General features: G+C 46.3%; 1 protein-coding gene across 1 annotated transcript in view; it reads left to right on the top strand.

Moving 5' to 3' along the window:
* EMSY (EMSY transcriptional repressor, BRCA2 interacting) overlaps nt 1-24,431 on the top strand; it is a 66,567-nt gene extending 42,136 nt beyond the window's left edge. Inside the window, 15 exon segments of the mRNA XM_032219938.1 lie at nt 919-1,055; nt 3,788-3,893; nt 3,896-3,960; nt 6,883-7,081; nt 8,618-8,782; nt 11,807-11,928; nt 11,930-11,960; nt 13,406-13,466; nt 15,757-15,829; nt 15,831-15,911; nt 18,112-18,270; nt 18,272-18,445; nt 18,447-18,656; nt 21,295-21,777; nt 23,116-24,431. Of these exon segments, the coding sequence (XP_032075829.1) occupies nt 919-1,055; nt 3,788-3,893; nt 3,896-3,960; nt 6,883-7,081; nt 8,618-8,782; nt 11,807-11,928; nt 11,930-11,960; nt 13,406-13,466; nt 15,757-15,829; nt 15,831-15,911; nt 18,112-18,270; nt 18,272-18,445; nt 18,447-18,656; nt 21,295-21,777; nt 23,116-23,307 (2,258 nt within the window). The 3' untranslated portion in view covers nt 23,308-24,431.
* Nucleotides 24,432-27,024: the final 2,593 nt, after the last annotated feature.

Below are 27,024 nucleotides of genomic sequence, written 5' to 3'. Positions count from 1 at the left end.
GATATAGATATGGATAGAGATAGATAGATAGATAGATAGATAGATAGATAGATAGATAGATAGATAGATAGATAGATATGGATAGATATAGACATGGATAGATATAGATATGGATAGATGATAGATGGAGGATGGATAGATAGATAGATATGGATAGATATGGATAGATAGATATGTATAGATAGAGATAGATATATAGATAGATAGATAGATAGATAGATAGATAGATAGATAGATAGATATAGATATGGATAGATAGATATGGATAGATATAGATATGGATATAGATATGGATAGATATAGATATGGATAGATGATGGATGGATGGATAGATAGATAGATAGATATGGATATAGATATGGATAGAGATAGATAGATAGATAGATAGATAGATAGATAGATATGGATGGATAGATAGATAGATAGATAGGAACACGGTGGCTCAGTGGCTAAGGCACTGAGCTTATCGATCAGAAGGACTGGCTGTTTTGGCAGTTCGAATCCCTCGCGCCGCACAATGGAGTGAGCTCCCATTCCTTGTCCCAGCTTCTGCCAACCTAGCAGTTCAAAAGCACGTAAAAAATGCAAGTAGAAAAATAGGAACCACCTTTGGTGGGAAGGGAAAAGTGTTCCGTGCGCCTTTGGCGTTTAGTCCTGCTGGCCACATGACCATGGAGACGTCTTCGGATAGCGCTGGCTCTTCTGCTTTGAAAGGGAGATGAGCACCACCCCTAGAGTCGGAAACGACTAGCACATATGTGCGAAGGGAACCTTTACCTAGTTTGCTTAGTGATGGAAATTTGGGGATCCCATTATGGTCATAAGTCGAGGACTCCCTGTAATGTGCAAGGGGATTAAGCCGTGAGGCATGGCTCCTCCTTCACATCCGTCACCTTTGCTGTTTTCCTTCCTCTCAAGGAACGACCACCAAGATCACCACAATCCCGGTGACATCGAAGCCCAATGTCATCGTCGTGCAGAAAACCGCGGGAAAAGGCACCACCATCCAAGGACTTCCGGGGAAAAATGTGGTCACGACGTTGCTGAACGCGGGGGTAAGTCCACATCTGCCCGAGAACAGCACCCAACATCTGGTGAGCCCTAAAAGGACCTTGTGTGTTCAGGGGGGTCTTAATTAGCCTTGTTTAGGGTTCTAGAAAGGAACGGTGGCTCAGTGGCTAAGACACTGAGCTTGTCGATCAGAAAGGTTGGCAGTTCAGCGGTTCAATCCCTAGCGCTGTGTAACGGAGTGAGCTCCCGTGACTTGTCCCAGCTTCTGCCAACCTAGCGTTCGAAAGCACGTAAAAAATGCAAGTAGAAAAATAGAACCACCTTTGGTGGGAAGGGAACAGCGTTCCATGCGCCTTCGCGTTGAGTCATGCCGGCCACATGACCACGAGAGGGGGAAATGGATGAGCACCGTCCTCGAGTCAGGAACGACTAGCACATATGTGCGAGGGGAACCTTTAGGGTTCTAGAGCAAGGGGTTTCAATTTTTTTTTCAAGCTACAGAATCTGTTTTTTGTTTTTTAATTTCCAGCATTTCTGATCCAGAGGCAAAACTTTTACAGATCTTTGACGTATGACTACAATTGGAATCAGAATTCCGATTGCTAGGCGAGGCTGCCGTTAATAGCAATAGCAATTAGACTTATCTACTGCTTCATAGTGCTGTTACAGCCCTCCCTAAGCGCTTTACAGAGTCAGCATGTTGCCCCCAACAATCTGGGTCCTCATTTTACAGACCATTTTACAAACGGACAGGAGGGAGGGAGGAAGGAAGGAAGGGCAATAGGACTTAGACTTATATACCGCTTCACAGTGTTTTATAGGAAGGAAGGAAGGAAGGAAGGAAGGAAGGAAGGAAGGAAGGAAGGAAGGGAGGGCAATAGCACTTAGACATATGCCACTTCATGGTGTTTGGAAGGAAGGAAGGAAGGAAGGAAGGAAGGGCAATAGCACTTAGACATATACCGCTTCACGGTGTTTTGAAGGAGGGAAGGAAGGAAGGAAGGAAGGAAGGGCAATAGCACTTAGACATATACCACTTCATGGTGTTTGGAAGGAAGGAAGGAAGGAAGGAAGGAAGGAAGGAAGGAAGGAAGGAAGGAAGGAAGGGCAATAGCACTTAGACTTATATACCGCTTCACGGTGTTTTGAAGGAGGGAAGGAAGGAGGGAGGGAAGGAAGGAAGGAAGGGCAATAGCACTTAGACTTATACCGCTTCACGGTGTTTTGAAGGAAGGAAGGAAGGAAGGAAGGAAGGGCAATAGCACTTAGACATATACCACTTCATGGTGTTGGAAGGAAGGAAGGAAGAAGGGGAAGGAAGGATGGGCAATAGCACTTAGACTTATATACCGCTTCACGGTGTTTTGAAGGAGGGAAGGAAGGAGGGAGGGAAGGAAGGAAGGAAGGGCAATAGCACTTAGACTTATACCGCTTCACGGTGTTTTGAAGGAAGGAAGGAAGGAAGGAAGGAAGGGCAATAGCACTTAGACATATACCGCTTCACGGTGTTTTGAAGGAGGGAAGGAAGGAAGGAAGGAAGGGCAATAGCACTTAGACATATACCACTTCATGGGTTTGGAAGGAAGGAAGGAAGGAAGGAAGGAAGGGCAATAGCACTTAGACTTATATACCGCTTCACGGTGTTTTGAAGGAGGGAAGGAAGGAGGGAGGGAAGGAAGGAAGGAAGGGCAATAGCACTTAGACTTATACCGCTTCACGGTGTTTTGAAGGAAGGAAGGAAGGAAGGAAGGGCAATAGCACTTAGACATATACCACTTCACGGTGTTTTGAAGGAAGGAAGGAAGGAAGGAAGGAAGGAAGGGAGAGATAACACTTAGACTTATATACCGCTTCACAGTGTTTTACAGGAAGGAAGGAAGGAAGGAAGGAAGGAAGGAAGGAAGGAAGGAAGGAAGGAAGGAAGGAAGGAAGGAGGAAGGAAGGGCAATAGCACTTAGACTTATATACCGCTTCACGGTTTTTGGAAGGAAGGAAGGAAGGAAGGAAGGAAGGAAGGAAGGGCAATAGATATATACCGCTTCACATTGCTTTTATAGCCCTCTGAATGGTTTACAGAGTTAGCCTCTTGCCCCCAACCATCTGGGTCCTCATTTTACTGACCTCAGAAGGATGAAAGATTGTTAAGTTAAGGACTCCCTATATTGGTAGAGAAGTAGCTGTGTACCCTACCGGGTGGATTTGGTTTAAATCAAGTCGATTTAAATCACAATTTAAATCTTGATTTAAATCACTAGTAAAAAGGCTTGATTGAAATCAACTCGATTTAAACCATAATTTTTAAAGAGAAGCTGTTATCTCCACCCCGCAGCGGCTTCTCCTACGACCCGCTGTTGACTCCTTATGTTGCAGAATCTACAGCCTCTCATGCTACGTAACTAAGCTCCATTTCATGCTGAATAAACTACATTATGAATGTATCTTCAGTAGAAAACTATCTTTAAGATACAGTTTTACTTCCAAAGCATTTTATTAAATGCTTTATTAAGGAAAGAAGGAGGGAGGGAGGAAGGAAGGGGGGAGGAAGGGAGGGGGGAGGGAAATAAAATAAATTTTATTATTAAAATAAATGTGATAAAAATATAAAAATCTGATTTTAATTTTAAAAAAAGCATTCTAAATTTGAAAAAAAAATCTTGTTTTTTTAATATATATATATTTAAAAATCATCAATTTTTATCCACCCTGATTCCCTAACCTGGAAGTTTGCAGACCAAAATCCCGTAGGACATTAAATTGTTGTTCCTGTGGTTTTCAGGGAGAGAAAACGATTCAAGGTGTCCCGGCTGGTGCCAAACCAGCTATCATCACTGCCACCCGGCCCATTACGAAAATGATCGTCACACAGCCAAAAGGGATTGGCTCCGCGTCCAGCCAGCGACCAAAATTATCCCCACCAAAATTGTATACGGACAGCAAGGGAAAACTCAGGTAAGCCTCTTTTCTTTGTCTTTTAAAAGTCCTTGGATGAGCAAAGAATCAACCTCAAGGGTGGGCCCTTAATTTTCCCAAGAGGTTGCATGAGAAATATGAAGAACGACATTCTGTCATATGTGGTGGACGTGCCCCATCACAAGGAAGTACTGGTGCAAAATTCGGAAATGGTTGGAAGAAATCACTGAGCGAAAAATAGAACTCAAACCAGAAGCATTCTTATTAGGACTACTAGGCCAAAAAAAAATGGATAAGCCATCTCAATACATAATCATACACACTGCAGCCAGGATTGCTTTCGCACAAAACTGGGGGGGGGGGGGGGGAAATCAATTCACCCTCAGATGAAACTATAATCAGGAAAATACTCGAATGCGCAGAAATGGATAAAATGACAATGGAACTAAAATAAAGAGAAGAATCGGACTTCTTTTTTGTTTTTAGATTTTTATTAACAAAAAATGTAAAATACACACACAAATGAGCCATAGGTGGCGCAGTGGTTAGAGTACAGCACTGCAGGCTACTTCAGCTGACTGCAGTTCGGCAGTTCGGCTGTTCAAATCTCACCGGCTCAGGGTTGACTCAGCCTTCCATCCTTCCGAGGTGGGTAAAATGAGGACCCGGATTGTTGGGGGCGACATGCTGACTCTGTAAACCGCTTAGAGAGGGCTGAAAGCCCTATGAAGCGGCATATAAGTCTAACTGCTATTACACCCCCCCCCCCCAAATTAGACGTACACCACATTTACACAATACAGTGCGAACAGGAACTTCCTGTTTTTTATCTTAGCAATCATCAATCGATATTGCTCACATTATATTATTTCCCCTTCTATCGTATTTCATTTAGGTTTCACCATTCTTAACCCTCTTATTTTACTCAAACTATTATTTTTGAGTGTTGTTATTTCTTTCATTGCTTTTGTTTCTTTCCTCCATCCACCTATACCATTTATCCCATATCTGGTAGAATTCTGATTCTTCCTTTCCCTGTATTTCTTTCGTTAATTTATCCATTTCGGCACAGTCCAGAATCGGACTTCTATAAAGTATGGAATAAAATGTATAAGTAACTAGAAACCAGAAGCCAAAACAGAAAATAGAGCATATAAATATATGGCGATACAAATAATGAATATTATTATAAGTGTTAATAGTACATTTGCTACATTATAGGACAAGGTTAAAGCTATAGGAAGGCAATGCAGAAAGGAGAAATAGAAAAGCTAAGCAGGAAAGCTGATTTAGAAAGCTGTAAAATTACTGCATGTTGTTACGTGTGTTCTGTGTTTGTTTTTTTCTTGTTATGTCTTCTTTATTGTTTTTAAAGATTAAAACATTTCAATAAAAATTATTTTAAAAAAAGAAAAAGAAATATCAAGAATGGTTGCAGGATTTGGGCTCGGCCAGTCTAAAGAAAAGAAGGACTAGGGGGGAGAGGGACACCAGAGTGATATTCCGGTATTTGCCCTTCCATGGCCTGTTTTTGCTCCCAGGAGGCTGCAGGGAGGCTTACTAGGCCCAACACGGGACATGGGGGACAGTGCAAGCCCCCCTGCAGCCTGTTTTTGCTCCCAGGAGGCTGCAGCGAGACCTACTAGACCTAAAATGTGGCAAGATACCCTTCCGTGGCCTGTTTTTGCTCCCAGGAGGATGCAGTGAGGCCTACTAGGCCCAAAACAGGCCGTGTGGGACAGTGCAGGCCCCCCTGTGGCCTGTTTTTGCTCCCAGGAGGCTGCAGGGAGGCTACTAGGCCCCAAACAGGACATGATGCCCTTCCGTGGCCTGTTTTTGCTCCCAGGAGGCTGCAGGGAGGCCTACTAGGCCCAAAACAGGACATGATGCCCTTCCGTGGCCTGTTTTTGCTCCCAGGAGGCTGCAGGGAGGCCTACTAGGCCCAAAATGGGGAATAAGGGAGGGGGTACCCTTCCATGGCCTGTTTTTGCTCCCAGGAGGCTGCAGGGAGGCCTGCTAGGCCCAAAATGGGGCATGGGGGACACTGCAGGGCCCCCTGCGGCCTGTTTTTGCTCCCAGGAGGCTGCAGGGAGGCCTACTAGGCCCAAAACAGGACATGATGCCCTTCCGTGGCCTGTTTTTGCTCCCAGGAGGCTGCAGGGAGGCCTACTAGGCCCAAAATGGGGAATAAGGGAGGGGGTACCCTTCCATGGCCTGTTTTTGCTCCCAGGAGGCTGCAGGGAGGCCTGCTAGGCCCAAAACGGGCATGGGGGACACTGCAGGGCCCCCTGCGGCCTGTTTTTGCTCCCAGGAGGCTGCAGGGAGGCCTGCTAGGCCCCAAACAGGACATGATGCCCTTCCGTGGCCTGTTTTTGCTCCCAGGAGGCTGCAGGGAGGCCTACTAGGCCCAAAACAGGACATGATGCCCTTCCGTGGCCTGTTTTTGCTCCCAGGGGCTGCAGGGAGGCCTACTAGGCCCAAAATGGGGAATAAGGGAGGGGGTATCCTTCCATGGCCTGTTTTTGCTCCCAGGAGGCTGCAGGGAGGCCTGCTAGGCCCAAAACGGGGCATGGGGGACACTGCAGGGCCCCTGCGGCCTGTTTTGCTCCCAGGAGGCTGCAGGGAGGCCTGCTAGGCCCCAAACAGGACATGATGCCCTTCCGTGGCCTGTTTTTGCTCCCAGGAGGCTGCAGGGAGGCCTACTAGGCCCAAAACAGAGAATAAGGGAGGGGGTACCCTTTCATGGCCTCTTTTTGCTCCCAGGAGGCTGCAGGGAGGCCTACTAGGCCAAAAAGGGGGGGGGGTTGCACGTGCATGGGTGGGGGAGTATAGAGGTGTTGCACATGCATGCATAGGGGGCGGGGCGCATGGGGGGGGCATGCTCGCATTGCATTATGGCTTTGGGAAAGATGTCTGTTGGGTTGTGACCCCTCAAGGCAGAACACGTGGCTTCCCTCGTAGGTCCTCATCAAACCCAAGCCAGTGACCTTCCAGGCCACGGTGGTTAGCGAGCAGGCGAGGCAGCTGGTGACGGAGACCCTCCAACAGGCCTCCCGCGTGGTGGAGACCAGCAACGCTTTCCTGCCAGAGGTGAAGGAAGAGCCCCTGGTGTATACTGACAGCAGCTCCTCCTCGGTGGAGTCCATCCAAAGTTCCCAAGGTGAACAGGGCAGAGGTTTGACTTGGGAGTCTATTGGGGTTGATATTTGTTGGAGAACTCCTTTTAAGGTTCCCTCGGAGCATTTTTCTCAGTCTCTCCAGGGAGAGAAAGTCCTGGTCCGCGTCTCTCCAAGCTTGGCCCCTTTTCAGGCTTGTGGACTTCAACTCCCAGAATCCTCATGGTCAACTGGGGAATTCTGGGAGTTAAAGTCCACGAGTCTCAAAAGTGGCCAAGCTTGGAGAGACCCAAGCTCTAGCTCAGGGGGGTCAAACTCGATTTCACTGAGGGCTGCATCAGGGTTGTGTTTGACCTTGAGGGGGGGAGGCTGGCTAGCTCAATAGAATAGGAATAGAATAGAATAGAATAATGGAATGGACTAGAATATGGAATGGAATATGGAATGGAATGGAATATGGAATGGAATATGGAATGGAATGGAATATGGAATGGAATGAATATGGAATGAAATGGAATGTAGGATGGAATGAATAGAATATGGAATGGAATAGAATATGGAATGGAATATGGAATGAAATAGATATGGAATGGAATAGAATATGGAATGAAATAGAATATGGAATGGAATATGGAATGGAATATGGAATGAAATGGAATATGGAATGGAATATGGAATGGAATATGGAATGGAATATGGAATGGAATGAATATGGAATGAAATGGAATGTAGGGTGGAATGAATTGAATATGGAATGGAATATGAAATAGAATATGGAATGGAGGATGGAATATGGAATGGAATGGATATGGAATGAAATAGAATATGGAATGGAATATGGAATGGAATATGGAATGAAATAGAATATGGAATGGAATATGGAATGGAATATGGAATGGAATGAATATGGAATGAAATGGAATGTAGGGTGGAATGAATTGAATATGGAATGGAATATGAAATAGAATATGGAATGGAGGATGGAATATGGAATATGGAATGGAATATGGAATGAAATGGAATATGGAATGAAATGGAATATGGAATGGAATGGAATATGGAATGGAATGGAATATGGAATGTAGGATGGAATGGAATAGAATAGAATATGGAATGGAATGTAGGATGGAATGTAGGATGAAATTTAATATGGAATGGAATGGAATGTAGGATTGAATGGAATGGAATAGAATGTGGAATAGAATGTAGGATGAAATTTAATATGGAATGTAGGATGGAATGGAATGGAATAGAATATGGAATGGAATATGGAATGGAATATGGAATGTAGGATGGAATGGAATATGGAATGTAAGATGGAATGGAATGGGAATATGAATGGAATGGAATAATGGAAATGGAATGGAATAGAATAACGGAATAGAATCAACAGAATCAGAACAGAACATGTTGGACTAGCATCCTTGTTAACAAGTTAGTTTTGGCTTCCCTCCCACATCCGTATGTCAACATGAAGCATGGCCACCGCAGCAGAAGAACACGGCTGTAGAGACACTGTAAATGAGGTTCTTGTGAAGAAGATGTCAACTTAGGTTGATCCATCACTTTCTTGGTCTCAGATTCCCACCCGTGGTCCACGTCAATCGCTTCCCGGAGCCAGGATTGGTCGAACATGAAATCTCCGTGGATTCCAGTCCCCACCATCATCTACCAGATGTCTCTGGGCGAAGCTCAGTCGGCGACATCGACCATTAAAGCCTTGGTGGAGCTCCAGCAGACGACCGATGAATATCTGCAAAAAACCTCACATTTTCCCCCAGTTGCCTCAGAGGAAAACTCTTTGGAATTTGTCTTTTCTGTGTTTATTTCTAAGAGCCAAAAGTTATCAGGTGACCCTGGTTGGATTCGCGATGCCACTTGCCATTATTTTCTTGTTAGGATTTCAGGCAAGCCAGTGAGCTTCAGTGTTTCATTCTAGACGGTTGGGCAGATGCCTTCAAGTTAACCAGTTGCATGGAAACTAATGATATGGCCCAGCGGAGCTGATGGCAGACTCAGACAGTGAGGAGGTTGGGGAGGAAGATGGCCGTCTGGATTCTGGGGAAGGCTCTGGGTCGGAGGCAGACAGGGGGCCAGGGCTGTATTCAGTTATCAGCTGCCTTCGGAGTCAGATATCAGTGAGGCAGATGACAGCTGAGCCTGTTTCCCAGTGTCGTATGCGCAGAGTTTCAGACGAAGGGAACAGCTAAAGAACAGAGGCCGACTGGGGAGGAAGGCCACAGGTGGACGGTGAATGGCCCCTCCCAGAGAAATAAAAGAGGAGCGACAGGGGAGTGGAGTTTGCAGAGACCATTAGTTCATTCCTTGCATTCTTGCCAAGTATTGCAGCGTCTAAAAGTTACTGTCCTGGCCACTCTCCAAACCTGATAAAGGTCATTAAGTGTGAACTATCTTGAAAACCTTTGGGAGAGGAAAGACTTACTGGAGAGGAATTCTCTGTCAATTAAATAAAAGGGGTTGATCGTACGAGGACTCGGCTTCGTGCTGCGGGGGAAGCCCAGGTAAGAACAACTAATAGCAGGACAAGGAGGTTCTCCAACTCTCCACTTTTGAGTAACCTAGAAGCATTGAGTTGGCCACTAGAAAACCCAAGACTGAATTCAGAGGAGCTTCACAGGGCTAGTCTTATATTCCCAGTGCCGCAAACCTATCAGGGAATCATCCGATGGATGTTCTGAACTGAACTGTCCAGTTGGGTGTCAGGGTTCCATGTAGCACCCCCCAACACAGGGCTGAGTTGCCAAATTTTTGGCCACTGATTTGGGTTCTGCGCATGCACAGAATGGTCCGGGCGGGCGGGCGGAGCCTCCCACCACTGCTACTACCAGTTCGCCCGATCCAGCCAAAACCGGGAGCCAACAAAAGAAGACTCTAAGGCTTGAGTTTCTTAAAAGTTCCATTTTATCACAGATGTCATTTTGGCACATCTGGGAAAAACCCGAATCTGAAAGCTTCCAGGTTTTCCCCACCCAAACTAAAGGTCCAAGTCCTGCCCAGCACCCACATGTTCCGTCACATGCCCAATCAGGCACCGTCCCAACCGGAGATGCCTCCCAGTCACGCCACTCCAAGTGCAGATGTCCTTGACTCTTTGAGAAAGGAATTGTCAACTTATAAAGTGAGGAAAGGGGGGGAGGCGCATTCCACACATACCTTCACTTAGAGTTGGGCTCTCAGATTACTACAGCAGGCTTGTGAGGCGTGCACCTCGTTGGAGAATGTGATTTATGACACAGACTGAGGGGAGGGAGGAAACAGGCAAACCTCAGCCATAATTCAAATAAGGTCAGATCTGACTGCAATGGAGTATTGCCAAAATGGTGTCCCTAATAAATGACGGATTTCTTTGAAACTTGGCTCGAGGCTCATGAATTAATGAGGGCATCTTTCGAAAACCTGACCGGAATTTTATTTAGACGATATCTCTCCCATACTCCATATAATCCCCCTCCCATTTTCCCACAGCAGAAAATATGGCCCACGGAAAAGATGGCTGACAGGGAGCGCCCCCCCCCCTCAGCAGAAAAGTGTGTCCTGTAAATGAGAATAACACGGGGGTTACTCTCATACACCTGGGTTGGAGGGCTTCTTCCAGCCTTTTGGTTTGACGAGTCCCTTTAAACAAAATAAGACAGGAGTGTCGTCCTTAGGGCGTGTTGTGTCATTTCCTCCCCCCCCAAAAAACAAAATGGCAAATCACAAAACAATGCAATAGGCACACCGCCCATGTTTTAGATGCGTGGCGGCCGCCGTCTTTTCCGATTCAATACGTTTATTTCCATTTCATTCCATACAATCAGATGTATACTGTGCGTAACCGGGGCATATAACATTAAATAATAAAACACAGTCCTCACGGTTTATAGACAATACCCCCCAAAATACAAACCCAATATACCACCTTAACCCACCATACACCCTCTTTTCACCCCCCTCCAACTTTCATTTTTCCTTCCAACATAACCCTCTACTTCCTACTTCCCCTCCCCCTCTATCACTTCTCTCTCCCAATACATTCCCTCCCTTCCTTCTCCTCCTGCCTCCAATCCTCTCTCCCACCCTCTCCACCCCTCCTTCTTCTTTCACTCTACTCCTCCCTTCGGTGTACCTCTATTGTCTATCAATATGTTCAGCTTGTCCTATTTTTACACTAACATTAAAAAGCCACAGTATACAAGTACAATCATATGCTTTAAGATCTATTATATTCCCCCCTCCCCCCCTCCCCCTAGAACCCCCCCTCCCTTCCCTCCCCCCGACTTCCCAGAGCCCGTACACGGTATAACTTTTTAACAAACACAGTCTAAAATGTCTTAAAAACAAAGCACCGAGAAAAAAAATAATGGAGCACACCTTGGGGACAACGGCTGTAGACCATCAACACCCCCAACCCAGGGAGAGGAAGGGGAAGAAGAAAAGAGAAAGGAGTAGGAGAAGAGGAAGTGGAGAAGAAGGGAGGGTAGGAGAAAAGGAGAGGAAAGAAGAAGTCGGGTTGCTGTAAAACAAGATGGATTGATGGTTGGCAGGAAAGCAATCCCGATTACATTTTTATACATTGAGGGGAAGAAATGAACTGTTATAAATGTTAAAAGATAACACACAGATGCTAATCATGCCTATGAGAATGTATATTTGTGGCTGTATATGTGAGAAATAGAAATAAAAACTTTTTTCAAAACAAACAACAACCCCCACCCCACCCCAGCCCTGTTACTTCACACACACCCTTTTCGTTTTTGCCACCACAGTCAAAGAGAAGTTGGAAACTAAGCCTCGTCAGCCACCATTGACCTCAGCCAAATGCCGTCCCGATCCAGATGCCCAGGAAAAGCAGCATTCTCCCGAAAGTCCCTCAATTGCCGTGGTGGAAATCTGAGCTTCTGGCAGAATACATCACCACGGGTGAGTCCCTGCGGAGATGGGCACGCAAGAAGACTCCCACCCGGGGGAGGGCGGGGTTCCGAGTGGTCTGCCTGCATGCGTGGAGGAAAGAAGGAGATCCACGTCATCTGGATCTACTGTATTTTTGGGAGTATAAGACCACCTTTTTCCCTCAAAAAAAGAGACTGAAAATCTGGGTGCGTCTTATACGCTGAAATACACCATTTTTGGCCTCCCAAAAACCCCGCCCCCTTTGCAAAAAATGGCCATGCATGGCCTTTAGGAGGCTTCCAGAATGCTCCTGGGGCTGGGGAGGGCAGAAGTGAGTGAAAAACAGGCCGTTTTTTTGCTCAATTTTGCCCCCCACCCCCAGGAGCACTCCTATAACCTCCTAAAGGCTATGCATGCCCTTTTTTGACAAAAAAAAATCTGGTTTTTTTTCATATGTTTCGTAGCAAACGTGGGAGTATAACAGTTGGAGATTTTTTTTTTATTGGATGGATGTATGGATAAAGAGGGAGCGGAAGGGGAAAGAGGGGGGAAAGAGTGAGGGAGAAGAGAGGCAGAGAAAGGGAGGCAGAGGGAGAGACAGAGTGAGGGAGAGGTGGATAGGGAGAAAGAAAGAAAGAGAAAGGGAGATAAAGGGAGGGAGAGAGAGAATGAGGGAGAAAGAGAAGGGAGGCAAGGGGGAAAGAAAAGAGTGAGTGAGAAAGAGGGAGAGAAGGGTGGCAGAGAGAGAAAGAGTGAGGAGAAGAGAGGAAAGAAAGGGAGGCAGAGAGAAAGAGGGGGGGAGAGAGTGGGTGAGGGAGAAAAGAACGAAAGAGAAAGGAGATAAAGGGAGAGAGAGAGAATGAGGGAGAAAGAGAAAGGGAGCAGAGGGGGAAAGAAAGAGAGTGAGTGAGAAAGAGGGAGAGAAAGGGTGGCAGAGAGAGAAAGAGTGAGGGAGAAAGGAAGAGAAAGGGAGGCAGAGAGAGAAAGAGTGGGGAGAGAGTGGGTGAGGAGAAAGAAAGAAAGAGAAAGGGAGATAAAGGGAGGGAGAGAGAGAGAATGAGGGAGAAAGAGAAAGGGAGGGCAGAGGGGGGAAGAAAGAGAGTGAGTGAGAAAGAGAGGGGAGAGAAAGGGAGGCAGAGAGTGGTGAGGGAGAAAGGAAGAGAAAGGGAGAGGGAGATAAAGGGAGGGAGAGAGAGGAAGGAGGGAGAAAGAGAAGGGGAGCAAAGGGGGGGAAGAGTGAGTGAGAAAGGGAGGCAAAGAGGGAGGGGGAGCGAGAAAAGGAGGCAGAGAGAGAAAGAGAGAGGGAGAGAGAGAGAAAGGGAGAGGAGGAGAAAGGGAGGCAGAGAGAAAAAGAGTCCCTGATTCGGGTTGCAACGGTTCTCCAACCCAGAAGGGCACCTAGTTTGGAAACAGCTGCTGGTGAGCTGCACCCCTTGCTTCCCTCTCATAATTCTAATCCTTTTGTCAATCTGCAGACTCTGGAAGGCTTCACTGTGTTTCCTTCGCATGCAGAGGAGTATCTTCAGAACCACATTGGTTAGATATTTTATTTTTTATGGTACACACAAGAGGGATTAAGAGAGGATGGGCTGGGTTGGGTTGGATTAGGTTGGGTTGGTTGGGTTGGGTTGAGTTGAGTTGGATTGAGTTAGATTGGGTTGGGTTGAGTGAAGTTGGGTTGGGTTGAGTTAAGTTGTTGGATTGGATTGAAGTAGGTTGGGTTGAGTGGGTTGGGTTAGTTGAGTTAACTTGGCTTATCTTGGGTTAAATTGGGTTGAGTTGGATTGAATTAAATGGTTGGGTTTGGTTGATTGCATTGACTTGGCTTGAATTGGCTGGGATTGAGTTGGGTTGGGTTGAATTAGGTTGGTTGGTTGGGTTGAGTTGAGTTGGATTGAGTTAGATTGGGTTGGGTTGAGTAAGTTGGGTTGGTTGAGTTAAGTTGTTGGATTTTATTATTATTTATTTATTTTATTTATACGATTTATAGGCCGCCCAATCCCGGAGGACTCCGGGGCGGCTTACAATGAGGGGGGAAAAAAGAAATAGTAAAAATGAATGAAACAGGTTAAAATCAACACACATCCATTCGTTTTGATTGGGGCTGGACTCAACATGAGGTCAACAGCCCAGGCCTGTCGGAATAGCCAGGATTTAACAGCTTTTCTGAAGGCCATGAGAGTGAGTAAGGTCCGGATTTCTGGGGGTAGCTCATTCCAAAGGGTCGGAGCAGCCACAGAGAAGGCTCTCCTCCGGGGAGCCACCAGCCGACCTGTCTGGCTGACGGCATCTGAAGGATGCCCACACTGTGGATCTTACTGGATTGGATTGAATTAGGTTGGGTTGAGTTGGGTTGGGTTAGTTGAGTTAACTTGGCTTAGCTTGGGTTAAATTGGGTTGAGTTGGATTGAATTAAGTTGAGTTGGGTTGGGTTGGTTGAATTGCATTGGCTTGGCTGGGATTGAGTTGGGTTGGGTTGAATTAGGTTGGGTTGGGGTTGAGCTAAGTTGGCTTGGCTTGAATTGGCTTGGTTTGGTTGAGGTAAATTGGCTTACCTTGGGTTAGGTTGAATTAGGTTGGGTTGGGTTGAATTGGGTTGAGTTAAGTGGGCTTGGATTGAGTTGATTTGGGTTGGATTGAGTTGGCTTAGGAAAAATGCTGATATTGGCCACTCTGGGAGGCAGGCTCTCTCATGCATTGTCTGAAGGACCTCAGAATTTTCTGTTACTCCTAACAGTTGCTACTGTCACTTGGGAGAACTTTAGGATAGAGGAGACCAGAAAGTTGCAATCACTTGGCCCAGGACTATAAGAGAGCCGGGTTAATGTCGCTTAATCACGACATCAAAGCTGCTCTCTTACAGTATTTTATATCGTCTTACTTCTGTAACAAAGCTAACCCTGTCGGCAAATGCAATCAGAGGCACTTTCAATGGTTTTCTGTCCCATCCCATCCCTATCCCATCCCCTTCCATTCCTTTATTATTGCCTCTCTTGAATATCTGTTTGTGGGCCTCTTCCTCTTTTCATCTGTGCTTGCATTTGGCTTAAATCCATTCAACCAGGCTGGTGTCTACATAGTAATGTTTCTGAACTTGGCCACTTTATTTTTGATTTTTTTAAAAAGTTTTGTTATTTTTTAAGTTACAAAAATAAACATTAAATCTTTTCCTTAAGCCAATGCGTCGTCTGGGTGCAAACATCTCTGTGCAACGTCGTTCCTCTTTTGCCACATCTTTCTTCTGCTAGGAGTTTCAGCTGAAATTTATAATAAAGAGAATGTATATTTCATTCATTCATGTATTAACCGCAGCTAGAATTATATTTGCACAACTTGGGAAAAGTGTAGAGATTCCTATGGATGAGAAGGTGATAAGGAAAGATTAGAATGTGCAGAAATGAACAGATTAACATTCACAATGAAGCAGAAAGAGCAAACTGAATATTATATGATTTGGGAAGGTATTTTACCAATGGTTGGAGAGAGAAAAAAGGAATTGGAAATGAAGAAAGCTAAAAAGATAAGTAGATATACACTTAGATAGAGGTATAAATGAAAACTTAGTATAATGTATGATGAGAATATGATAATATATCATTACTAGAAGATATTATGAAGAAAAGGGAGAGTTCTGAATTTTGCCACTTTAAAATGGTGGAGATCATCTCACAGAATGCTGTTTCTCCCCACCCAGTCTGGGGAATTCTGGAGTTGAAGTCCACCCATCTTAAAAGCTGTCAAAGTTAAGAAACACTGTTTGAGGGTGTTCCTTAAATGCGTGACCTCTGACCTGCCCTTCATCCTCTTCTCCTCCTTCTTCTTCCAGGAGTCACCGGTCACAGTCCCACCAGCCATCCTCCGAGCCCCACCGGACCTTGCTTCAACACGTGGCCCAATCCCCAGACAGCGACGCAAACCTCGGTCGTGGTGAAATCCATCCCCACCTCTTCCGCTGGCGCCATCACGCACATCATGCAGCAGGTGGCGGTGTTCCGTTGATGGGTGACGGACTGCCAGCATTGAACAAGCGTCTGGGGCATTACCCTGTGGATTGCTTCTTCCATTGTAGACATTCATTACCAAACTAGGTGATACCATCAGTGCTAGAAGGAGGAGGGTTTTGCTCTTTTCATTACCGAACTAGGTCACATCACCAGGTCTAGAAGGGACCAAAGGTTTAATCAGGAGCGGGCTTCAAAAATTTTAGCAAGGGGTTCTCTGGCCAGTTGCGTGCTGGGTGTGACTTAGTCGGCCATCCTGCACCACAGCACAGGGGCGTTTTTGCCCTCCCCAGGCTCCGGAGACTTTTTTGAGCCTCCGGTAGGGTGAAAAACAGCCTCCCCATGCTCTGGAGGCTTTTTTCGCAGCCTCCGGGATGGTACTAAAACGGCCTTCCCCAGGCTCTGGAGGCTTTTTTCAAGCCTCCGGGATGGTGAAAAACGGCCTCCCCAGGGTCCCGGAGGCTTTCTTGAGCTCCGGGAGGGTGAAAACGCGCTCCCCAGCTCCGGAGGCTTTTTTTCGACCCTTGAGGAGGGTGAAAACGGCCATCCCCAGGCTCCGGAGGGTTTTCCTCGAGCCTCTGGGAGGTGAACAACGGCCGCCCCATGCTCCGAGGCTTTTCCTCGAGCTCCGGGAGTGTGAAACGGCCTCCCCAGGCTCCGGAGGGTTTTTTTCAAGCCTCCGGTAGGGTGAAACGGCCGCCCCAGGCTCCAGTGGCCCGTTTCCCGGCCCTCCTGAACTTCCAGTAGGCCCATTTTTCACCCTCCCCGAGCCTCCACGCATGCCTTACGGCATCCAAAATGGGCCACTTGGGGACTGCGGGGATGGGAGGGGTGGGTGGGGCCAGCCAGGAGTGAGAATTTGGGGGTTCTCGGAACTGCACAGAATCTTAGCTAGAGGTTCTTCCAAACCCCAGCAGATCACCTCTAACCTCTACAGGAAGCTTCCCCGTATATAAAGCAATGACTTAACTAACTTTATTGTCACTATTGAATATACACTAATCGACATACGTTAAATGAACTGTCCGTGCATCCAGCTCTCAAAGGGCCTCACCACTAAATAAATAAATACAAAAATTATGGACCACTCCTTCCCCCCCCCCCCCAATATATTATGTGACACAGAGAAAACAATATAGTTCACCCCACCAAGCCGGTCATTAGGTCAGATCATATTAGTAGTCCGTGGGATTTAAAATTATGAATTAGTGGTCCTGAGGTCCGAAAGGTTGGGGACCCGTTGGCCAAGGGATTCCACACCAAACCTTGACGACATCCATTTGTTAGCCCCACCAGTGAGGTTGTGGGCCATGCTGGCTAAAAATGACCCGGGATGGTAATAAGCAGATCCTGAGGGCCCCAGGATGGTTCAAACCCTACTCTTTTTTTTCTTTTGAAAAGTTTTCTTTTAATTTTTTTTCTTCTGTATATACAATTATAGGTTTTTCCATGTTTTTCGGAGTATAAGACGCACCGGAATATAAGACGCACCAAGATTTTGAAGAGGCAATTTTTTTTTTAAAAAAAAAAAGGTTTTTGCACTCTGCAAACCTCCCAAAAACGACCTGTTTATTGCAAAAACTGGCCCTTTCCCCCCCCAAAAAAGGGCATGAATAGCCTTTAGGAGACTTGTAGAGTGCTCCTGGGGCCTGGGGGGCCAAAATGAGCGAAGAATGGCCTGTTTTTTGTCAAAAAAAAGAGGAGATGCATAACTTTTAGGAGGCTTGTAGAGTGCTCCCGGGTGGGGGAGCAAAAATTGGCCCGTTTTTCACTCATTTTTGCCCTCCCCAGCCCCCAGGAGCACTCTGGAAGCCTCCTAAAGGCTATGCACAGCCATTTTTGCAAAAGGGGCAGGGCCTCGAGAGGCGAAAAAATGCTGTATTCAGTGTACAAGACGCACTCAGATTTTCAGCCTCTTCTTTGAGCGGAAAAGGTGCGTCTTATACTCCGAAAAATACGGTAGTTGTTCTTTTTTTTACATTCGTTGTTCTTATACATTTGTCATTCCATTTACAGGGTGGCAACATGCCATTTGGGTTTCTTTTGTTTACCATCCCTCGCCTGTTTTGGCACCACTTCCTTTTCCTCTCTCCCTCCCTTCTCTCCTTCCTTCCTTCCTCTCTCCTTTCCCTTCCCTCTTCCCTACTTTTGATTGGCGTCTTCCCTCTCCTGCCTTCCAGGCCTTGAGCAGCCACACGGCTTTCACCAAACACAGCGAACAGCTGGGCACCGAGGAAGGGGAAGTAGAAGACACCTTGGACCCTCAAACCGGGCTCTTCTACCGGTCGGCTTTGACCCAGGTGCAAAAGCAGCAGAAGCTGAGCCAGGCCCAACTGGAGGCAAACTCAGCTCCAAGTCAAGACCTTGCAGTGCTTCCAAGCCAAGCAGAAGCAGACCATCCACCTCCAGGCGGAGCACCTGGCCGCCAAGCTGCCCCAGCTGCCCCAGCTCTCCATCCGACACCAGAAACTCGCTCCCCTCCAGCAGGATCCGGGTGCCGCCAAACTGGACCTCGCAGCAGGCCGGCGCCCCTTCCGTCACCCGTGAGAGGCAGCTGCCCACCTTGGTCGCCCAACCCCAACAGACTGTGGTTCAGGTGCTGGCGGTGAAGACCACCCAGCAGCTGCCCAAGCTTCAGCAGGCCCCCACGGCGCAGAAGATCTACGTCCAGCCCCAGAGCCAGCTGCAGCTCCCTGCCGCTCCCGAGAAGGCGCCCACAAGCCAGGTGAGACCCACGAGAGGATGGGGGAGGGGATGTGGGCTGGAGGGCTGGAGAAAGCATAAATCACAATCTTCATCCCCTAAACCCTCTTTTATTTATACGGCTGTGAATTATGTATGTATGTATGTATTTTATTATTTGTATGCCGCCCTTCTCCGGGAGGACTCAGGGCAGCGAACAATTCAAGGGGGAAAAAAAAGGGGGAACATAAAAGACAAAATACAAATAATAAAAGTAGACAACAGTCGCACAGCCATACAAGTCGAGAGGGGAGGGGAACTCATCACCCCCAGGCCTGCCGACACAGCCAGGTTTTGACGGCTTTTCGGAAGGCCTGGAGGGAGGTGAGGGTCCGAATCCCTGCGGGGAGTTCATTCCAGAGGGCCGGAGCTGCCACAGAGAAGGCCCTCCCCCGGGTAGTAGCCAGGTGGCATTGGCTGGTAGATGGCACCCGGAGGAGGCCGACCCTGTGAAATCTAATGGGTCTGTAGGAGGTAATTGGCAGCAGGCGGTCTCTCAAGTACCCAGGTCCAATACCATGAAGGGCTTTATAATGGTCATTCCCAGTCCGCAAGGCTTCACAAACAGCCTGTGAAGAGTCCGACAGATGTCTGCTCAAGTTGCCACGGTCTTTCAGGGGAATCTTGTTAAACACCCACCTTATCTCCCTTGAAACGCTGCCAGAGATCTCATTGCCAAATGCAGAGCAAGGCCAAACTTAACACAGAGCCAAACAGAACTTTTCAAAGCTTGAACCGACCAGACAAACTAATTGCTTCCTGCAAAGGATCCCGTCCCATGCGGGACATCTTGTGTGTCTTATGGGAGGGGCCAATCACTTCCAAGCCTTGCTCCCGAGCCACCCCTTTTGTCTTAACTCTTCTTGCCTTCCGGCAGCTCTGCACATCCGCACGCTGGGAACAGGCTCCCGCTGTTCTTCTGCCTCACTGATGTCAGACCCCAGAGACAGCAAATAATGCCCAGATGGCCCTGGCCCCCTCTCTGTATTGTATTGTATTGTATTGTATTGTATTTAGTTTATTTGTATGCCGCCCTTCTCCAGGAGGGACTCAGGGCGGCGAACAACTCAGGGGGGAAAGGGGACATAAACAACAGTACACATAATTAAAATACACGAAAATCACACAGCCATACAAGTCGAGAGGGGAGGGGAACTCATCAACCCCAGGCCTGCCGGCACAGCCAGGTTTTGACGGCTTTCCGGAAGGCCTGGAGAGAGGTGAGGGTCCGGATCTCCACGGGAGTTCGTTCCAAAGGGCCGGAGCTGCCACAGAGAAGGCCCTCCCCCGGGTAGTAGCCAGATGGCATTGGCTGGTGGACGGAACCTGGAGGAGGCCGACCCTGTGAGATCTGACGGGTCTTTGGGAGGTAATAGGCAGCAGGCGGTCTCTCAAGTACCCAGGTTGACTGTAGATCACCAAACGCGAAACAAACTTACAGCCAAATTAAAAAAAGTCTCGGAAATCAAGATTTGCCTGGGTAGGTTCCAAAAACAAACAGCCCCAAATCCCCTCCCAAAGCCCAGGGGTGTCCAACGAGGTTTGTCAACAAGTCTGGTGGTCGGAGCTTCAGGGCTCGGAAGGTGAAGTCACAGGAATTGTCCAAGCAGAATAATTGTCCAATTAATCCACCTGACAGATAATGGCAGTAGCACTTAGACTTCTATACAGTGCTTTTCATCCGTCTCTAAACAATTTACAGAGTCAGACTCTTGCCCCCCAACAATCTGGGTCCTCGTTTTACAGAGCTCGGAAGGACAGAAGGCTGAATTGACCTTGAGTCGGTCACAATCGAACTGCTGGCAATGGGCAGGGTTTGCCTGCAAGGCCTCATTCCAACCACCGTTAGGCTTTTGGGAGGTTTCTCCTTAATTCCAGGTCCAACCTAAAAAGATAGAAGAGAAATATGAGTATAATGCAGAGGGTCAGCAACCTGCAGCTCTGGAGCCGCATGTGGCTCTTTCATCCCTCTGCTGTGGCTCCCTGTCGCCAGTCGGCTCCACAGTTGATAAGGCTTTCTGTTAGGACAGGTAGAGGAAAAAGGAAACTGCACTAGGAGGAGACTCTATGGTGGGGGAACCAGACTTCCGGTCAGCAGAGGAAAAAGGATGCCACACTAGGAGGAGACTCTATGGTGGGGGAATGCTTCAGAGTTGAATGTGGGTCTTTCAGTTAGGACTTTTGTGGCTCTTTGAGTGTTTAAAGTTGCTGACCCCTGGTATAATGAGTATATAATCACACTGCGCGCAAAACGTCTGTACACACACCAGACACTCCATTGATTCGCAGTGACAACCTCCGCATTCACTTAATGACTGTGGCATTCCCATCATCATCGCCTTTTAATGACCCCGTAATCCCTTGCAAGGTGGAGTCGGGGCAACTGATTGGAGATGAGTGTTGACTGGCCAGATGCCCTTCCTGTCCCCAATCTGGAGTTTTGTTCAGCGGATATATTCTCATTGTGGCCAGAGAGAGAAATATTTGCTTCTACCTAGGATTGAACTCACAGCCTCCGGATTGCAAAAAAAGCCTCAAGCATGGCGATCGTATGTCGAGGACTACCTACGAGGTGAATTGACCCTGCCTGTAACCATGTGTCCTCTCCCTTCGATTTTCAGGTCCACCAGCCCATCATCACCCAAGGATCGTCTGTTACAAAGATCACCTTCGAAGGTCATCAGCCCCCCACGGTCTCCAAGGTGACCCCACCCCTCCCCACCCTGTTTCCTGGGCAGTTGGCCGCCAAGACGGCAGTGGCGGACATTTTGAAGATGTCCATGATGGAGGCCCAGATCGAGCCCAGCGCCGGAGGCGATGCGGCGCGCAAGGCCTGCCCCCCTGCCCACCCTCCGGGCGAAGCGGAGTCGACCCCCACCTCCGTGCTGAAGGCGGCCCTGGGAGGGGTGCCCCCAATGGGAACGGCTTCCGTCTTGCAGCAGGTGAAAACCTTGGACTCGAATTCGAGCCCTCCTGGCATGGGGCTGCCTCTCCAGGAGAGGAAGCTGAACCCCCCGGCTCCCCCCACCGCCAGCCAATTCATCCGTATCCAGAATGTCGCTGCCCCCAAAGCTGAGGAACTGGCGGCCGAAATCCTCATCCAGGTAAGGCGGGGACGAGGCCCTTTCCGCTGATTTGATGCTGTTCTTTTTATTTCATTGTATTTTATTCTTTTACTTGTTTATTCACCGTATTTTTCGGAGTATAAGACGCACTTCCCCCCTCCCTAAAAGAGTGAAAATTTGGGTGCGTCTTATACACCGAATGTAGTCCCGCCCACCTGCTGGCACCAACCCTTTGGCTTTCGCCTCCTAGCAATTTGCTTCCTTGCAGCAAACAGCAAACTGCCTGTTTCAGTTTCAATTTAGCCTGATTATTACAAAGGGGTGGGGGGAAATCTTCCTCTGCCTCCCAGCAATTTGCCTCCTTGCAGCAAACAGCCGGTTTCAACTTCAGCTCAGCTTGATTAGCACAAGCAGCTGATAGTCGGTTGGATTGGCCTCCCGATCATCAGCTGTTTCGGGCTGCAAGGATTGCCATTGTCTATTGCCGTCTAAGATCGCCCCATTTTCAGCCTTCGTGTGCCCCATTTTCTGTCCTTTCTGATCCCCGCCGCCCGGAATGGGCAGAAAATGGCTCCCAAGTTGACCCCTTTTGTTTAGCCGCTCCCTTCGTCTGGCAACTCTGCATATGCGCACACTGAGAACAGGCTCCAGCTGTTCTTCTGCCTCACTGATGTCTGACTCTGAAGGCAGCTGATAACTGGCATACAGCCCAGGCCTCCTCTCTGCCTCTGACACAGAGCCCTCATCAGAGCCTTCCCCAGACTCCAGGACTGGCCCATCTTCCTCCCCAACCTCCTCACTGTCTGAATCTGCTGCCAGCTTTGCTGGCCGCTGGCGGGCCATAACAGCATGTTGCCTGTTCACACTGGGTAGACCGGACCGAAGCGATGTGGCCTGGCCCCTTACATTTCACTGGACAGCACCGCAGGCTGAATCCGACTACATTGCTGGCCAGATTCAGCCCGCAGGCCTTGTGGGTCAACCTTTAAAGCGTCTCCATGACTATCATCAAGTTGTCATGGGAGGAAGAATTCCATGCATACCTTCGACCAGAGTTGGATCTCAGATTTCTATAACAGGCACGTGAGGCGCAAAGTTCACAGCCTGCTGCAGCACCTGGTTGGTGGATATGATTTATGACACAGACTGAGGGGAGGGGAGACACAGGGGTACAGTTCAGACACCATTGACCGGAAATCAGTTTCGGCTCCGCAGAAGAACATGCCATAATGTTGCTCCTAATAAACGACTGGATTTCTTTTGAACTTTGTCTCGAGGCTCGTAAATTAATTAGGTCATCCTTTGGAAACTTCACATTGTGTTTGACACCCCTGCCCAACGTATTTTCCTAACGTATTTTCGTCTCCCTTTCCCCAGACAATCCCGCAGTATTCGGTGGCCTGCCATTCCACCTCCAACGTGGTGGTCGAGCCCAGCGGTCTTCTGGAGATGAACAACTTCACCAGTCAACGCCTTGACGAGGAAGACACCGTCATGGAGCAGGATATGGACAGCAGCAACGAAGACGGGACGGAGCCCAGCCCGACGCAGAGTTCGGGACAGACCTAGCGCGATTCGGGAAGTTGCGATGCACTTTAAGGCAACCGCCGAAGGCCCGCCTGGCTGTTGGTTTTCCGGAAAGCTCTTATCTCAGTCGTAAGAAGCACTTTGTATGTCCGAGGTCTTCGAGCAGGCTGACGTCCAGCCTCGTTCACGGCAACAGTATTGGGGAGACCAGGGTTGCAAAACGGTTTGGGCGAGCGAGGCCCCCCACGTCCGCCCTGTGGCAACCCGGCGACAGTAGAATGTATTTTCATTGAAGGCAAGAGAGCAAAAAGGACACGCAGTGATTTTTTTATTATATTATTATTATTATTATTATTTTTCCCATGATGGTATATTGAAGTTTCGTTTGCTACGATATCCTGGATTTTCTATTGGAATATTGTGGTGGTTTTTTATTTTTAAAGAAAAAAGAAAACTGCAACAGCCACCAAACTAACCTTCTCTTATTCTCTCCCGAAGCCACGAACCAGAGTTTGCCGGTGAACGCGTTTTCATCAAAAAGAATGATTTTGTTTTTAAAGGTATCACTTGTTTCTCTTAAAATTGATCATAGGGAACGTTCAGACATGCTGTTTTACGCAGGGAGGGAGAAGCAGAGAAAGAGGCTGCTTCTCACCTTTTTTATTTCCAAGTAAATTTTGAAGTATTAGCTTTTAAAACAAAACGGAAGTCAGTTTCAAAATATTATCCTTTGAAACGAAACGGAAGTCAATTTCAAAATATCCTTTAAAACAAAACTAAAGTCTAATTCAAAATATTAGCTTTTAAAACAAAACGGAAGTCAATTTCAAAATATTATCCTTTGAAACGAAACGGAAGTCAATTTCAAAATATCCTTTAAAACAAAACGAAAGTTAATTTCAAAATATCCTTTAAAACAAAACGAAAGTTAATTTCAAAATATCCTTTAAAACAAAACGAAAGTCAATTTCAAAATATTATGCTTTGAAACGAAACGAAAGTTAATTTCAAAATATCCTTTAAAACAAAACGAAAGTCAATTTCAAAATATTATGCTTTGAAACAAAACGGAAGTCAATTTCAAAATATTATGCTTTGAAACAAAACGGAAGTCAATTTCGAAATATCCTTTAAAACAAAACCGAAGTCAATTTCAAAATGTTAGCCTTTAAAACAAAATACATGTTCCCCAAAAATCTCAAATTTTGGATGCCACCCTCTGATGATGCTTCTCTTCCCTTAATTTTCACAGGTTATTTTTTTGTCTTTTCTTTTTATGAACCACAGACGAAATTTTTCACAAATTCAGCCTGCTTTTTTATTTATCTAGAATATTTTCAATTTTCCACTCCTGGTCTATGAAACAGAGCCAGGGCCTGTTCAGTATCTTTTCCTATTTAAGCTGTGAAACGAGAATTGATCTAATACGGAGGACATCGGACGTCCGAGACTAGAATTCGGGTGCGAGCCGAATAAATATTTGGACTCGTCTAATCCTTCATTAAAGGTGTTTTTTTAAGAGAAAAAAAGAAAAAGAAAGAAAGAAAAAGAAAGAAAGAAAGAAAGAAAGAAAAAGAAAGAAAGAAAGAAAGAAAGAAAGATAGAAAGAAAGAAAGAAAGACAGAAAGATAGAAAGAAAGAAAGAAAGACAGAACGAAAGAGAAAAACAACCACACAATTTTTCATACGATTATGCGGGAGACTTTAAAAAATGTACATTTTTGGCCTTTTTAATAATTTTGTTTGGACCGTATATTTAAAGGGATCCTTCTCCGAACGAATAGTTTTAGTTTGCACAGTTAATACAAAGTGGTGGGGTAGGGTTTGCCGTGACTCAAAAGTCCAGATTAAAAGGAAAACAAGGGGGGGGGGGCAAAAAAATCTTAATAATGTAGACACCGCTTTTATACAGGGGTGTGTTTGTGTGTGTGTGTGTGTGTGAGAGAGAGAGAGAGAGAATGTGTATGTGTATCCACACACAATAACTGTACATAGGAAGTTTTTATCGCTTTTGTATAGATTTCATTATAAATAAGCATTTTACGATTTTTTGGAAATATCTTGTACATAACGGAACTGCTGTTTTCGTTTTTCGGTTCGGTTCTTGTTCCGATTTTATTTTCTCCTCCCGTTCCGTTTGGGTTTTACGTTTGTTTGTTTTCGGTGCTGAAGTGCTTACTTTAAGTAGGTGCTCCTCGAAAGCTCTAATACGATTTTGTGTCGATATTTTTATATTGTGATTTTAGTGTTTTGTATAATTAAACCCACCAGTAGACAGAATTCGCCACTGGCTGAAGTTTGAAACCTAAAAGAAACAAAAAAACCCTCTGTTTGAAGTGTCGTGTCTTGCTTCTCCCTGCAGAGGGAGCCCTCGCATGGGCTTTGACGCCGTCTCTCATATACGAATTCCGATATAAAATGTTGCATATATATAGATATGTAGATATATATATATGCAAAAGAATATATATTCTTTTAAAGTGATTTCTAGCCCCCTGCTTTGAAACCTGAGAGATCAATTTGTGTCTCTTATAGATCACCAAAGGCGCCTGCGTGGGTTGCTAAATTGCTTCGGGGTCCAATAATTCAAGATTTATTTATTTAAGAAAAATTACACAGCGCTCGACATAACGGCCACAATTGAACTCAGGGTTTTTGTAACTAAAACAAGACAGTCGTTAAGTGAGTTCCTCGCCCCCGCCCCCATTTTTACAACTTTTCTTGACCTGGGTGTTCAATCTATTTTCTATTTATTCTATTTTATTTTCTATTCTATTCTACTCTATTCTACCCTTCCCTGCTCTGTCCTACTCTATTCTCTATCTATTCTCTATTCTATTCTATTCTATCCTCTATTTTCTTTTCTTTCCTATTCTCTATCTATTTTTTATTCTACATTCTATTCTATTTGTTCTGTATTTTGTTATTCATTCTACTCTACTCAATTCTCTATCTATTTTCTATTCTATTCTACTCTATTCTCTATTTTCTTTTCTTTCCTATTCTCTATCTATTTTCTATTCTATATTCTATTTATTCGTTCTGTATTTTGTTATTCATTCTACTCTACTCTATTCTCTAACCTATTTTCTATTCTGTTCAATTCTGTCTTTCTGGCTCTTAAATCAATCCTACGCTGCAATATGGATCCTTCTGCTGTGTTTTTCTTTTTGTATAAAGGTTTTTTTAATTTTTTTATTAGAAATTCCTAAATTGCTTCTGGCTCCAATAATTCAGGTTTATTTATTTATTTAAGAAAAATTACACAGCGCTCGACATAACGGCCACAATTGAACCCAGGGTTTTTGTAACTAAAACGAGACAGTCGTTAAGTGAGTTTCTCCCCCCCCCTTCCATTTTTATGACTTTTCTCGACCTGGTTGTTAAAGTGAATTGCTGCCGTTGTTCAGTTAGCAAGACAGTCGTTAAGTGAATCTGGCTTCCCCATCGACTTGGCGTGTCGCAAAAGAAGATTGCGTGACCCCGGGACGCTGCAACAACCATCATAAATACGAGTCCGTTGCCAAGAATTGTGACCGCGGGGAAGCGTCAATGGTTGCCAGTGGGGAAAAACGGTCATAAATCACCTTTCTTTTGGCGCCGTTATAAGTTCAAACGGTCATTCAACGAACTGTTGTAACTCAAGGACTGCCCGTCATCCACTCTTACAAAAGCTGACATTCTTCGAGGCATAGAAAAGGGGCTTTCCAACTTTGGCAACTTTAAGACTGGTAGACTTCAACTCCCAGAGTTCCTCAG

Source organism: Thamnophis elegans, chromosome 6 (assembly GCF_009769535.1).
Source record: "Thamnophis elegans isolate rThaEle1 chromosome 6, rThaEle1.pri, whole genome shotgun sequence".
In the NCBI taxonomy this organism is placed as follows: Eukaryota; Metazoa; Chordata; class Lepidosauria; order Squamata; family Colubridae; genus Thamnophis; species Thamnophis elegans.
This window is presented reverse-complemented; position numbering and strand designations above follow the sequence as displayed.